The 15,591-nt window shown below is 39.1% G+C and overlaps 1 protein-coding gene across 1 annotated transcript in view; it reads right to left on the minus strand.

The window, feature by feature from the left end:
- Window positions 1-3,944: 3,944 nt before the first annotated feature.
- Window positions 3,945-15,591, minus strand: part of LOC130477893 (cytochrome P450 2J2-like) — a 59,360-nt gene continuing 47,713 nt past the window's right edge. The window contains exons 7-9 of the mRNA XM_056849974.1: window positions 14,718-14,905; window positions 13,120-13,261; window positions 3,945-4,153 (exon numbers count right to left, since the gene is read on the minus strand). Coding sequence (XP_056705952.1) covers window positions 3,945-4,153; window positions 13,120-13,261; window positions 14,718-14,905 — 539 coding nt within the window. The remainder of the gene's footprint in view (window positions 4,154-13,119; window positions 13,262-14,717; window positions 14,906-15,591) is intronic.

The following is a 15,591-nucleotide window of genomic DNA, read 5'->3' on the forward strand; positions in this document are numbered from 1 at the left end:
TTTAGAAGAAGTCATCACACTATAGATCACTGCCAAGCCCTCCTTTACCTTGATAAGCAAAGCTTTAAAGGTCCCACCAAATGTCTATATGCGGCCTTCGTAGACCTGACAGCTGCCTTCGACTTTATTGACCGAAATCGTCTCTGGGCAAAGTTGGCCTGCACAAATATAGATAAATGCTTGTTGCTTCTTCTCCAAGATTTCCATACTAACATCTATGCCAAAATTAGGGTGGAAACCTCAGGCTCACTGTCAGAGGAAATTCCTATAATTAGAGGGGTAAAGCAGAGCTGTGTGCTAGCCCCTTTACTTTTTAATTTGTACTTAAATGACATCATCCTGCGGTTATGAGGCTCCGAATTTGCCCCCCTCCCTTTGTGCTCGTGGAAAATGTCAGTTCTCTTGTACGCTGATGACACGGTTCTGATTTCCCTTACACACACGGGTTTAAGGAAGCTCCTCCACAGGCTGGGAAATTATTGAAAAGAAGAGACCTTGAATATTAACTATCCCAAGACTGAAGTGCTGATTTTCAGAAAAAGGCCTCACAAGTTGAAATAGAGCATAAATGGATCTCCAGTTGCCCAAGATAGTACCTTCAAATACCTTGAGATAACTTCAATCAATCAATCAATCAACCAATCAATCAATCAACCTTTATTATCTTGAGATAACTTTTACCCAATCCTTATCTTGGAAGGAGCACATGGGAACAATCAAATCAATAGACATCAATTGGTGCTATTCTGAGATATTATTTTACAAAAGGAGGATTTCTTATAGTTCCAGCTATAAAACTTTTCCTCAGTAATATTATTTCCCAACTTTATATGGCATTGAAGTTTGAGGTTGGAGTGATTGCTTGATTTCCAGCTTGGAATCTATCCAAAATTATTTAATGTGGAGAATCCTTGCTTTACCTAAAGGAACCCCTGCAGCTCTGATGCGGGCAGAACTTGGCTTACCTTCAATACGAGCCCATGTGCATGCTGCCCTATTAAAACACTGGAGAGAGCATTGTAAGTTTCCACCAACATACTTGGCCATCTTAGCTTTGAGGCAATGCTTTCAAATGACAGGGCCTGGTCAACGTTTTCAACAATATCCTCATTCGCTATTGATTTGTCTGTCTTATTGTATCAATACCCAATAACAATAAAACAGCAGGAGGTTGAAGATTCAAAGCAGTTTGTTTTATTGGCCAATACACAAAACGCCTGGTGAAAATTGCCCAAAGCGCAGGACAATTCACACACACATCAAAGGATTGCAAGCATGAATATAGACTTCGATAATGGGTGGTTACAGAGGTGTAGTACACACGTAAGGACCTAAATGCCCAATACTCGGGACCCCCAAATTAGCATGCCCTATTACAGAACTGAAGGCGGTTACAGAGAAAGTGATGATCTCATGTTCACTAATGAGTGAGAAGACTCTACAGTGTCAGGTGCTGCTCTGTTTGATCCTAAGTTACTGCCTTCTTATGTTGGACCTTGATTTCTGCCAAGGCTAACTACAGAGGTTCCTAGCTGGGGTTTTTTATCTGTGGAAAACCAGCTTATGAGAGCATACTAAGATCGTCTATAACTTCTCTAATTAACTTCTAACTAGAGGGTGAAGCGTGGCCTCTTGAGGTTTGAGGCCTGCTATAGGTGCTTGGTGTGACTTTATAATAGATGCCAACTCTTATATGCTGAGTCTGGCATGTTTATAAGTGCAGATATACTTTATTGAATACAAGAATATATTTCAAATCAAAGAATACATTTCCCATAGCATATAATGATTTCAGGCATTTCACTATTCCATCACGAATGATTCATAGGGTGTTCCTATCCCAGGTTTTACTATGCGGGACTGGGTATTTGGGAGCTCCTAGAGGAGGATGACAAAGGGGGCGGAATATTAAGAGAAGAGCTATTAAAAATAGTGGGGGTGCAGTGTTTACTCACCGTGGAAAAAGTGATAGCTATTTATCAGCCGCTTGATAAGATTTCAAACAAGCTGGATGAATTAAGTGGAGTGCTGAACAGAAAATTAGAGGACAAAGAGGCTGGAAATGAGGCAGGAAATCAGTTACTGGAGATGCATTGAGTTCTCTCGTCATTCCCTCTGGGTGGAAGATACTGTTGTGACATTCTCACAACCCACTATTCCGCTTATGCTAATCAGAATTAAGAGATTCCTTGCCTCCTTCAGCATGCACCCAGTGAGGGTGTTTCAGAAGGAGGGTATGATCCCTTTATTAACAGGGTTCAGTACCTGCCACTCCCATTTGGCTCTGAACCATGAGAGACCAGAACATACCGAGGATAATCCATCGAGAATGAAATCTCCCAGTCTAAATTTTCGCCCTGGTTTAAGTTGTTTAATTGGAACCAGGAAAGAGCCTTTTACCTATCCAATATTTCTGTGTTCAAGCTCAGAGCTGTGCTCACAACAATCAGATTTCAGACCATGCCAATAGCAATGTTAGCAGGATGCTATGCCCAAATCCCGACGGCCTTATGTATTTGTGGATCCTCAGAACTTGAGGACCTTCCCCTTTATGTGTTGTATTGTTCCCTGTACCATAAACCCAGAGCTAAATTTCTTGCCTTATTTTTATCTAATATTAGCTGTTTTAGAGATCAGGAGAAGCTTTCTTTTCTCCTTTCTAACACTGACTCTGCTGTTACTTACAATATGTCTCTTTTTGCCCTAACGGCCAGGTAAATTAGAGCCAGTATTGTACTTAAACCAGACAATATTTGTATCTGATTTAAATTTATTTTTGTACTTGATTTTAACAATTTTCTTATTGAATCTGATTTGATGCAATGAATCTGTGCCTGTACCTGTATATAATCTGCCATTTCTGAGGAAGAATCTGGAAGTGGTGCTGGTTTCTCAAGTGCAGATATTTCTAGGGACAAGTGATTATCTTCTGCATTCCAACCTGGGTATGCCACAGAAACTACCAGTTTGATCATTGGACATACGAGTAGTTTTTGATAATATCATCTATGGTACCCATTGAATGGAGGTTTCAGAAAGCAGTTCTGGAAACTTCTGGTGTGTGTGTGTGTTTCCATTTGGCCTGTGAGTTTTCCAGAGAGTTCAACCCCCCCTCCATGAAAACACGGGATGAAAATTTTCAGGAATTCAGAGCAAGTTCTCATCAATATGCTGATACCTAGGGTTACGAGCTCTGGGTTGGGAAATACCTGGAGACTTTTGGGGCAGAGCCTGAGGAGGTTGGGGTTTGGGGAGGGGAGGAACTTCGGTGCCATAGAGTTCAATTGCTGAAGCAGCCATTTTCTCCAGGTGAACTGATCTCTATTGGCTGGAGATCAGTTGCAACAGCAGGAGAACTACAGATAGTACCTGGAGGTTGGCAACCCTACTGATACCACACAACTCTCTCTCTCTCTCTCTCTCTCTCTCTCTCTCTCTCTCTCTCTCTCTCTCTCTCTCTCTCTCTCTCTCTCTCTCTCTCTCTCTCTCTTTCCATCCAATTCCAGGGAGGTGGTGGACATTCTTAACTGGTATCTGGAAAGAAGTGAGGATGAGTAAATAAAGTGACACTTAAACCATACAAAATCGCCATGCTTTGGAATGGTGGTGAAATTTATCTAGGGGATAGGTGTTCAATATGTCCCGCATGTTCTAACAATTGTAATAATAATAATAGAATTACCTGTAAGAAGCATCCCTCAAGACCTAAGTAAATGATATCAGATTGAGGTTTTTAATTTGTTGTCTAATAAAAATATTTCATAGTGATTTATTCAGAAATATAAATATCTTCATAGATCTTCCTGAATTCCTCCTCTAAATAGGGTATTTGCTGAGCTCTGCTGGAATGGAGAAGCTAAAGGACTGAGAGAACTGGACAAGTCAGGGTAAAACGTCTGCTCAAATAAAAAATAATGATGGAGAAATGGATAGTAACAAGTTATTCAAATTATTTTCATGGGCTGTGCTGATCTGTCGCGAGGAACAGCACAAATCTTATAGGGAGGGGTAGCTGTTGTGAATCCAGACATAGGCTTTTTGCCATTTTCTGTCACTCCTTCTGGCAGTTGGAAGGTGAATGACCTCAGTAGGCTGGTGAAGAAGACAAAGAGTTCAGTCCTTGCCAGTTGCTCCCCAAGACACACACGGGCCCCTGCAAAGGAAATAAGAGCAGATGGCAAGTCAATGACATCTGTTCCACCTATTCTTCTATGTGCATTTCTTGAGTCAGTAGCTAATGCTGACTATGAGAGAGGAATTTGGGTTGGTGCCCAGAATATGTTTCCACCACCCAAAATGAGCCATCTACATACAAAAGACTGGCATGGGGGATATGCAATGGGAGGAATGCTGATGGGAAGATAATCCAGTCAGGATCATCTACATCCCATCCTCTGTGCCCCCAGAAGATGTTTCAGAGGGAAGATTCTGAGGAAAGGGCAGTTGAATAAACAGGATTAACATGTCAGCATGGGGATTTTGATGTGATTTAAGGTTTCTGCTGCAGTTGAAACTCTTTCCACAGACAGAACACTGATATGATTTCTCCCCTGTGTGAATTCTTTGATGTAGAATAAGCTTTCCACTCTGGCTGAAGTCCTTTCCACACACAGGACACTGATACAGTTTCTCCCCTGTGTGGATTATTTCATGGAAAACAAGGTTTCCACGTTGGCTGAACCTCTTTCCTCGTACGGAGCACTGGTGTGGTTTCTCCCCTGTGTGGATTATTTGATGTCTTGAAAGACTTGAGCTGTGACTGATGTTCTTTCCACACTCAGAGCATTCATATGGTTTCTCTCTTGGGTGTGTTACCTGATGTAAAGAAAGGCTTGTATTTCGACTGAAGCTGTTCCCACACTCCAAGCATGTATGTGGTTTTCCCCCAACTACTCATGTTTGGATTTTTGGACCGGTACCCCTGTAATGCTTGGCTTTTGCCCATAGCCACTAACAACGGTAAAGCAATTGGACGCAATTGATAGATCAACACTATACCACTTGCTAGGAGAAAGAAGCATGAGTCTTTGGATATGATTCCCATGGCTGAGGGCAGCAACAATTCCACCATGACTGGCCCCCTGCTGTGCCCCCTGCCTATTTTCCACATTTTTTGCATTGCTCAGTATCTGCCTTTCCACCTGGCTACAACGCCACCAGTGCCTATTTTAAATGGCATCATTGGACTCGTCGGTTTAGTTGTTGAACTGTGAAGATGCATTATTGGTTTTAATGATATTTATTTATTGCCGAGATGTTACATTTTAACTGATGTAAGCTACCCTGAGCCCAACCTTGGTAGGGAAAGGTCGGGTTAAAAATCTAATAAACAAACAAGTAAACAAATAAATATGATGCATATATAATGTAACTGAAGAAACCTATTCATGCTATTTTGCAAAAGCAAGTATAACTGCTGGAATAAACAGTAGAACAGAGGGTAGGATCAAAAATGCACTCTACCCTACTTTCTCGGACAGGTTAGAGCCAATTTTTCAACTCTAACTATAGCAGATACATAGAATCATAGAGCTAGAAGGGGCCTTACAGCCTATTTAGTCCAATTCCCTGCTCAATCCAGGATCAGCCTAGAGCATCCTTGACAAGTGATTGTCCAGCCTCTGCTTAAAGACTGCCAATGAGGGGGAGCTCACCACCTCCCTAGGTAGCTGATTCAACTGTTGAACAACTCTTACTGTAAAAAACCTTTTCCTCTCTGTCTGCAAATTAAACCCATTATTGTGAGTCCTAACTTCTGCTGCCAACAGGAACAGCTCCCTGCCCTCCTCTAAGTGACAGCCCTTATAATACTTAAAGAGAGCAATCATGTCCCCCTGTCAACATCCTCTTCTCTGGATTGAACATTCCCAAGTCCCTTGGCCTTTCCTCATAGGACTTGGTATCCAGGCCCCTGATCATCCTTGTCGCTCTCCTCTGCACCCGCTCCATTCTGTCCACACCCTTTTTGAATTGGGGCCACAGTGGCGTGATCAATGCTGTGTACAGTGGAACTAAGACATCTTGCGATTTGACTGTTATGCCTTTGTTGATGCACCCCAAGTTCGCATTAGCTTTTTTTTTTTGTCGCTGCATCACTTTGGCTGGGTCACACACAACAAAGACACAGACAATAATGACAGCAACCCAACCCTACAACAGTGAGAAGAGACTTCTGGGTCAGACGACCCCCCTGCCACAAGCGTGGAGCCACGCTCCAGCTGCCCACTGCCCAGGGGCATCGAATTTGCCCCTGTCAAAACCGGCAAGCAGCACCCCTTGGAGTAAGAGGGGATGCAGGATTGGGAGCCGGTGGCTGCCCCGTCATTCGAGCGATAGCAGCCGAGAAATCGGCGGTGGTTGCTCTGACGGGTGCTGCTGAAGAGCCGGCGCCATCTTAAAGGGACAGCTGGAGAGAGTGAGGAGGGAGCCGATTTTAAAAGCAAGTTACCTATAGCATTTTTTTTTTACTTTCTAAAATACTAAACTGGGGTGTTTGGCAGAGGTGTGATTTAAGGAGATAACTCTGGACTATCTATAACTTCATTACGCTCTGTTAAGAGACTTTTGGATTTTTGCCAGTGGAGTGACGCAGTCTGAAAACTTACTTTCAGTATTGGAAGACTCTTAAAACAAAGGAAAAGAGTAAGAAAACAGTCACAGTGACATGGAATATAACAATTGAGATGTAATAGTGAATGTGTTTTTTCCAAACTGAACTGATCCATCTGAATTAACATTGTTTTTAAGCTGATGAACTAAAAGAAGTACTCTGCCCCCCTTCCCTTTTTGTGGATTAATATTGGACTCTGCTTAGCCTCTCAATAGGAGAAAAAGAGAAGCACACTAAGGATTCTCTTAAAGAAACAAAGTTAGTGGTACAGCTTCCTTCACGTAGGCCTTCTGTATCCTCAACTATGCAAAAACAGACAACTTCACCATTAGCAACTGCATAAGTAATAGCAAAGATGACTCCAAAACCTAAGCCTTAAGTTACACTGAACTCTGTATTTGAATTGTTAACTAAGACTCATCAAGATGTTGCAGAAATGAAGCAGGAGCTTTCCCAAAACACAGCTACTACGTCTCAGAACTCAGTTGCGATAGCTGCCTTGCAAGATACCATCTCATCTCTGACTGTCAGACAAGACAGGGTCGAAGCCAAACTTACTAAAAATACACAGGAGACCAAAGAAATCAAGAAGAAGGTGGACACCCTGGAGATGTCATCAGCAGCTTCAACTGAAAGGGATGAGAAGCAAGAAGATCAAATGGCAATGCTTGAATTTAAGATTAAAGAATCCTCTCTGCGCATACGTGGGCTGAAGGAAAAGATCAAAGAACGAGATTTGTGGGGATATCTGACAGGACTTTTGGCAGATTTTTTACAGGAACTGGAAGAAGTTATTGAGGGGATGATTGTGACGGCTTACAGAATAAATTCTGCATACGCAACTAGAAATAAAGTACCAAGGGATTGCCTGCTTCAACTGTTTTCAAAAAGTCATCGAGTTCTTATACTCAACAGCCACTACAAGTCACCACTTAAAGTTGAAGATGAGCCTTTGAGATTGTTGAAGGAAATACCTGCAAGATTGCTGAGGAAGAGGAAGGATTTTATGGAGATTGTACAACGTTTAAGACTCAGCAGAATACAGTTCAGATGGGAATTTCCACAAGGCATTTCTTTTACTTTTAAGGCCAAAAGGTTCAAGTTTACAGATTTGGATAAGGCTGAACAGTTTTTGCGAAGATATGATGCAGATTTGGTTAAACCTACTAAGCCGACCAAACAACCTACAACTAAAGAATCTACAGAAGAAGAAAAGGCGTCTGAAGCAACTGGTGGTGGAGGTTTACCAATAGACCTGCCAGAGGAGTCTTCGACTGACAATACTGATGGCTGAACAGAGAACTTAAAAAAATTGTGGGGGAGGGAGGGGGGCAGGATATGGGATATGGATGACAAGTTTGGCTTTGGAAAGTTAATGGATTTAACTGACTTTTAATATGTTACAGGTTTTATCTTGGAATATCAATGGGTTGAACTCTCCCAACAAAAGGAAGAAAATATTTCACCATCTACAAAAGTCTAATGCTAATATTATTTGCTTACAGGAAACACATATACTTCCAAAGGATATATTTAGACTTGAACAACTAAGGTTGTGTAAACTCTTTATGTCATGCAATGAAAATAAAAAAAAATTAATGGAATAGCTATGTATTTACCCTTATCATTAGAACCGAAAATTATTTACCAAGATACAGAAGGAAGAGTGTTGTTGGTGGAAGTAACTTGTGGATTCCAGAAGTTACTACTTGTTGGAATATATGCCAATTTGTTGGAATATATGCGCTTAACACTAATCAAAAAATATTTTATGATAAATTAGCAATATGCTACAGAAAAAATGATATGGATGGGGGATTTTAATGGAGTAAGGGTACCTAAGTTAGATAGGTCTGGGAAAAAGCAAAAATCAAAAAACGAAGGTAAATTACCTGGAGTTTTTGATGTTCTTATACATCAATGGGATATGTTTGATGTCTGGAGATTGACAAATGGTAATAAGAAGGGATATACCTTTTTTTCACAGAGACATCTTACACATTCCAGGATAGATATGCTATGGCTTTCGAAAGGTTTGTTAGATAGATCAGAAAATCCAGAGATCTTACCTAAGGTGTTATCAGATCACAATGCGGTATCAGTAAAAATTACAATAGGAGACAGAAAGTATAAACCTTGGATACTAAATGAATTTCTTCTAAAAAATACTAAAATAGTGGATAAGTTGAAGGGGGATGTACAGAATTATTTTAATGAAAATATAGGTAGGGGTACACGGGAAGATATAGTTTGGGATGCCGGTAAGGCGGTAATTAGAGGAGTACTAATTCAACAAAATACAAGATGGTATAAGGAAAGGGAGGCAAAGAAAAAACATACATTGGATGAAATAAGACAAGGGGAACGACAGCTTAGAAAACTGCAGAATAAAATATCTAAACAGGAACAGCTTGATAAGATTAGAAAATGGCAACATCAATATGAATTTTTAATTGCGGATGAAATTGAACGGAAAATCATGTTTAACAAACAGAGATTTTTTGAACATGCTAATAAACAGGGTAAAATGTTAGCATGGCAACTCAAACACAAAGAGAAAAAAGTACCAATAACTCAAATTAAAAGGAAGGGTAAGATAACACGAGTTAAAGATGAGATAATAGAAACATTTCTGGAGTTTTACACAAATTTATATAGAAAAAATGTAGTTTCAGAGATAGATATGGATGCATATCTTACTAAACTTGATTGGGAAAAAATAACTCAAGAAAATAAAAAATTACTGGATTCCCCAGTAACTAAAGAAGAACTAGAAGAACTAATAAATAAAAGTAAATTAAATAAATCACCAGGGCCAGGTGGACTTACCGCATCTTATTACAAAGTATTTAAAGATCAGTTAACTCCCTACTTATTGGAGGTGATGAATTGAGGTTTGACAAAGGGCATTATTCCTCAAACATGGAAACAAGCAAATATAGTATTAATACCAAAGGTAAATTCTGATATATCGGAAGTCAAAAATTACAGACCGATTTCATTATTAAATAATGATTACAAATTATTTGTTGCAATTTTAGCTACTAGATTGAAAAGGGTATTAAATCAATTAATACATGAAGATCAAGCAGGATTTTTACCAGGAAGATTGATTAGTCAGAATGTAAGGGTGGTAGTAGACCTAGAATATCCGGAACAAGATACGATCCCATAGCTATGATATTTTTGGATGCGGAAAAAGCATTTGATAATGTAAACTGGCAGTTTATGATTAAGGTATTAGAATTTATGGATTTTGGTGAGAATTTTAAAACCGCTATAAAAAGTGTATATACTCAACAAACTGCCAATTTGTTGATAAATGGAATAATATCACCGAAGATTGAAATTCAAAGGGGAACGAGACAGGGATGTCCTCTTTCCCCTTTACTGTTTATTTTAGTATTAGAATTGTTATTGAATAATCTTAGAAAAACTGATGAAGTAGTTGGTGTACGAATAGGGAGAAATCAATACAAAGTTAGAGCATATGCAGATGACCTAGTATGTTTTTTGATTGATCCGATTGAACAAATTGATAGATGGAATAAAATCTTGGAGGTTTATGGAAAGCTTTCAGGTTTTAAAATTAATAAAAATAAAACTAAGATATTGGTTAAAAATATGACTCTCTCACAACAACAAATATTAACTAAAAAGACAGGATTTAATATTGAACATAAAGTCAAATATTTAGGTATATGGCTATCAAACAATAATCTTAATTTATTTCAAAATAATTATGTAAATCAATGGCAACAGATAATAAAAGATTTAAAAAGGTGGAAAAAATACCATTACCATTGTGGGGACGAGTCTCAGTAATTGAAATGATGTTATTACCCAAAATGCTTTTTTGTTTCAAAACCTACCAATAGTGAAAGGTACTCAGATATTTGATGATTGGAAGAAAGATATTTTGAGTTTTCTTTCGGGTAAAGAAAGACATAGGATATCATATAATAATTTAGTAGAATTGAAAGAAACAGGAGGGTTGGGATTACCAGATTTGAGAATGTATTATCAAGCAGCTTGCTTCACCTGGATAAAAAAATGGATTCTTTTAGAGACCCAGAAGTTACTAAAATTAGAGGGATTTAATTTAAGATTCGGGTGGCATGCATACTTATGGTATGAGAAGGAGAAAGTAAACAAAGAATTTAATTCCCATATTATTAGGAAAGGTTTATTACAAACGTGGAATAAATATAAAGGTTTTCTTGAAAGTAAAACTCCCGGTTGGATTAATCCCATAGAAGCCTTTATGAGAAGGGGTGCACATTTAAATTTGGATAGCAATAAATATAGAGAAATGATAGAATACAAAGATGGGCTATGGATGTTGAAAACTCGAGAAGAACTTCAAATCAAAGATTGGTTTATGTACTATAAATTAAGGGACATATATAGTAAGGATAATAGGATGGGTTTTAATCAAACCAAATCTAAATTTGAGATTATACTATCTAAGGGTAATAAAGGATTGATAGGAAGGATTTATAAATTATTGATAGAAATGAATTTAGAACAGGAAAGGATTAAACCAGTGATGGGGAAATGGATGCGGGAATTAGGTTATAATATAGATTTGGAGATATGGGAAACTTTGTGGAAAAAGGAATTTAAATTTACTATTACTAATGAAATAAGAGAAAATTTATATAAAATGTTCTATAGATGGTACATAACCCCAGTATTATTAAGTAAAATGAAAAAAGAGGATGAGGCTCTTTGTTGGAAGTGTGGAACGGATATAGGTACATTCATGCATGTTTGGTGGTTTTGCAAAAAAATTAGGAGATTTTGGTGATTAGTTTTAAAAGAAACTAATAATTTGATTAAATCAAAAATTAAAAAAAAGATCCTGCCTTTTGTTTATTGGGTATTCCAAAAAAAGATTTAGATAAAGGTGATAGTCATATGTCAATAGTTTTACTGCAGCCAGAATTTTAATTGCTAAAAAATGGAAGCAAACAAATAAACCTTCAATTAAAGAGTGGAGAGAAAAGTTATGGATGTATATGCGGATGGCCAAAATCACATACTCTTTACATGGTAAAGATATAGATGAATTTAAACAAACATGGCTAAAGGCCGCCGCATATTGGGATAAAATGGCAAAAACGGATTTTAAAGGTATAGTTAATGAATTATAGATTTATGTGCTTTTTAATTAATGAATAACAACAGATTTTTATATACTGTCAAAACACCGCTCCGGGAGTCCAATGGTGGAGGGCACATAGGTGGGTGGTAGGGTTTGGGCACTATAGACCTTTTTAAAAAGATAGTAAATAATGTATTAGTAAGGGATGTAATAGTGCTCTGTATATGTATTTGTGTATTTTATGTTCTTTTTTTGTATTGGATTATGATTTTATTATTGTTTAATTTTTTTCTTTTTCTTTTTTTATCTTTTTCTTTTTATGTTTAATTATACAAAACAATAAAAATATTTAAAAAAAACAGTGAGAAGAGAATGGGTCACGAACATATGAACAGGGATGGAAAAGGAGGGGGAAGAAGCCAGCTGTTCTTCCATCCACTTCTGCTGGACAATGGGAATGAGCTTATTTATCCTTAGCTGCAGTGTTGAGCTGTGGCAGCTCTCAAAGGCCCAGGTGTATGGGGAAACCGGCCATGTGCCTGGTGGACATCTTTTAATGGGTAGACTGCAGTGCTCCCAGGCTGTGGCTAGCCTAGCACAGAGAACTAAAGCATAGGGAGGTGCCGCTTTCTCGACAGTACAGCCTGAATCTGCATTCCAAAGAGAGCTCTGTTTAATTTACTTTAATTTCCCGCCATTTGCGATAACAGTTTTGGAAGGGACCATAAAAAGAAGGAACCACAAAAAGAAGTCATTGTTTTGCACCCCGCCTCCAATGTGGCCATCTCCAGTTCAACAGTTCTAGGTGACAGGACTTGTAAAGGCTTCTGCCTGAGACATTGCAGAATTCCTGGCTGTCAGAGAGGATAAGGCTAGATCTTTAACTCAGCAATGTCTGATTCAACTACGTATTCATCCTGCCAGCTGTGTGATGTGGTGGAAAAGGTAAATGGGGTTCTCGTTATTTCCATGTTGGAAATAGTAGCCACATTCACTCCCTTTTCAATACCAAGCACACCACAGAATATTAAGGTAATTCAATGACCACAGTGTGGTGATACTTTCTAAAACCCAGTACTAAGTAAAATGAATTCTTCTCCCCCCCCCCCCGTATCCTTGGAAAAAACAACAACAACATGTAAACCTCACCGTTAATCATGGCAATTTGGACCTGCATTTACCTGGATAACCTAGGCTAGACCGATCTCGTGGGATCTCAGAAGCGAAACAAGGTTGACCCTGGTAAATATTTGGATGGGAGACCTCCAAGGAACACCAGGGTTGTGATGCGGAGGCAGGCAATAGCAAACTACCTCTGAATGTCTCTTGCCCTGAAAATTCTACCAGGGATCACCATAAGTCAGATGTGACTAGAAAGCAAAAAAAACAAAAAAACACATACCTGCACCAAATGCAATGAATTCCTCTTTCTCCACAAAATGTCCATCTTTGTCCAAAAAATTATTTGGATTGAACTCTGTGGGGGCATCCCATATCTTGGGATCAAAAAAAATAGAATCTAGATCCAAATTTACGCAAGTCCCCTGCAAGGAAGAACCAATTGAATCAGGAGCCACATGGGGAAATACATTTTATTTATGTTCCTCACCACCCCAGTGCTAATTTTTCCTATTTCCCTTAGACACACCTATTCCAGAACTCAAAACTCATATTTTCTTTCTTTAATAATGACTGAATTCCACAGCTGTAAAATCTTCTATACCAGGAGTTGAATACATGAAGCTGCCTTATCCTGAATCAGACCCTTGGTCCATCAAATTCCGTATTGTCTACTCAGACTGGCAGCGGCTCTCCATGGTCTCAGGCAGAGGCCTTTCACATCACCTACTTGCCTAGTCCCTTTAACTGGAGATGCCAGGGATTGAACCTGGGACTTTCTGCATGCCAAGCAGATGCTTTACAAACTGAGCCACAGCCCCTCACATGGTGCAGAAAAGCAGGGCAATGTAGTCTGCTCGATTTGTTTCTGAATTTTTGTTTTTGTTTTTAATTGTATGCTGGACATCTTTATTTTTCCCCTTTCCCTTTTGTCCCCTTCTGTACCCTTCTGATTATGAAATAAAAATAAATAATAATAATAAAAAAACAAAAACAAAGATGCCCGCAAGCTCAAACAGGTCGGGGACCTTTGTTTGTTTGGGGAGGGGCTGTGGCTCAGTGGTAGAACCTCTGCTTGGCATGCAGAAGGTCCCAGGTTCAATCCCCGGCATCTCCAGTGAAAGGGGCTGGGCAAGCAGGTGATGTGAAAGACCTCTGCCTGAGACCCTGGAGAGCCATGGAGAGGGGCTGTGGTTCAGTGATAAAGCCTCTGCTTTGCATGCAGAAGGTCCCAGGTTCAATCCCCGGCATCTCCAGTTAAAGGGACTAGGCAGTAGGTGATGTGAAAGACCCCTGCCTGAGACCCTGGAGAGCTGCTGCCCCTCTGAGTAGACAATACTGACTTTGATGGTCTGAGGGTCTGATTCAGTATAAGGCAGCTTCATGTGTTCACGGTCTGGGACCCTCATATCTTTGGGACCACCTCTCCTGGTATACCCCCCGAAGGACATTAATATCGTCCGACAAAAATTTACTGGTGGTCCCTGGCTCCTGCCTGGTGGAATGCTCTGCCTGGTAACATCAGGGCCCTGCGGGATCTGAAAGTTTTCCGCAGGGCCTGCAAGACAGTGCTTTTCCACCAGGTCTACAATTGAGGACAGCCGCCTATATTTGCTCCTATTATTTACAACAAAAACAAAGAGTTACTACCTGTACGGTCCCCTACAGCTTTTAGATTTGTGTGCCATAATTTTAGGTATTTTTTTTAAAAAAAAGAATTTTATTGACGGTTTTATTATGGATTTTAATGTTTATTTATATTGTACGGTATTGTATTTTTAAAATGATGTTACCCGCCCTGAGTCGGCTTGCTGAGGAGGGCGGGATATAAGTCAAATAAATAAGTAAATATAAATTCATGTGTTCATGTGTTCTTCTTACCTTTGGAATGAAAAAACCGAGCACATTCAGATCTGCCACACATCGTCTGGGGATCCCAAAAGTTAAGATAGGGTGAGCTCGCAGGATCTCATGTATCACAGCAGTGGTGTACGGTAGTTTCTTCTTATCTCGATACTCGAATGACTGAAAGGAGTCCAAAACGTCGTCTATCTCCTTGTGGACCTTAGCTAAGGAAAATGGCAAACAAGAAAGCTTGATATTGGGCATTGCATTTCTCTGAAGAGAGCTGGAGCGCGCCTGTGCAGAAAACACTCTTCTCCAGCCATGGTTAGTAAAGGGATGTGTTTATACCAGGTATGTGTTTATACATTGGTATATTTAATATACATAGCTAAGTAATTATTCAAGTTAGATTAATAATGAACTGAGGATTCCAATCTGTATAATTATGCTTTACAGTATTACAACAAGAACCTATAATACCAGATGTTTGAGTAATTAGGAAAAGTATTTGTAAGTATTTTTCAAACATCTCTTTCAAGACTTATATAATGGGCTCTCAAATAGATGGTAACTAACCCATTATTGCTCTATCTTTTCAGACAACGTATACACATGCCTGGTTGGGTTTGAACTGTTTGTATTTGTGTTCATTGATGTATTTCTGTAAATGTGTGCAGGCTTAACAAAGGGTTTTAATTAACCACTGATGAAGGCCCCATAGGCCGAAACGCGTTTGGGATGTGGTTATAGTTATCAACCTCAGGAAATGCCATTGTGCTATTTTAATGCTTTTAAATAATTTTAACTTTTACATAGCGCTTCTAATAAATTATACTTTCAATATTTATACATAGACTTATATATTTTTTCTTTTCACCCAACCTTGGGTTCCCAGCTTCTGTTTTTAGGT

Source organism: Euleptes europaea, chromosome 5, assembly GCF_029931775.1.
Source record: "Euleptes europaea isolate rEulEur1 chromosome 5, rEulEur1.hap1, whole genome shotgun sequence".
Taxonomy (NCBI): Eukaryota; Metazoa; Chordata; class Lepidosauria; order Squamata; family Sphaerodactylidae; genus Euleptes; species Euleptes europaea.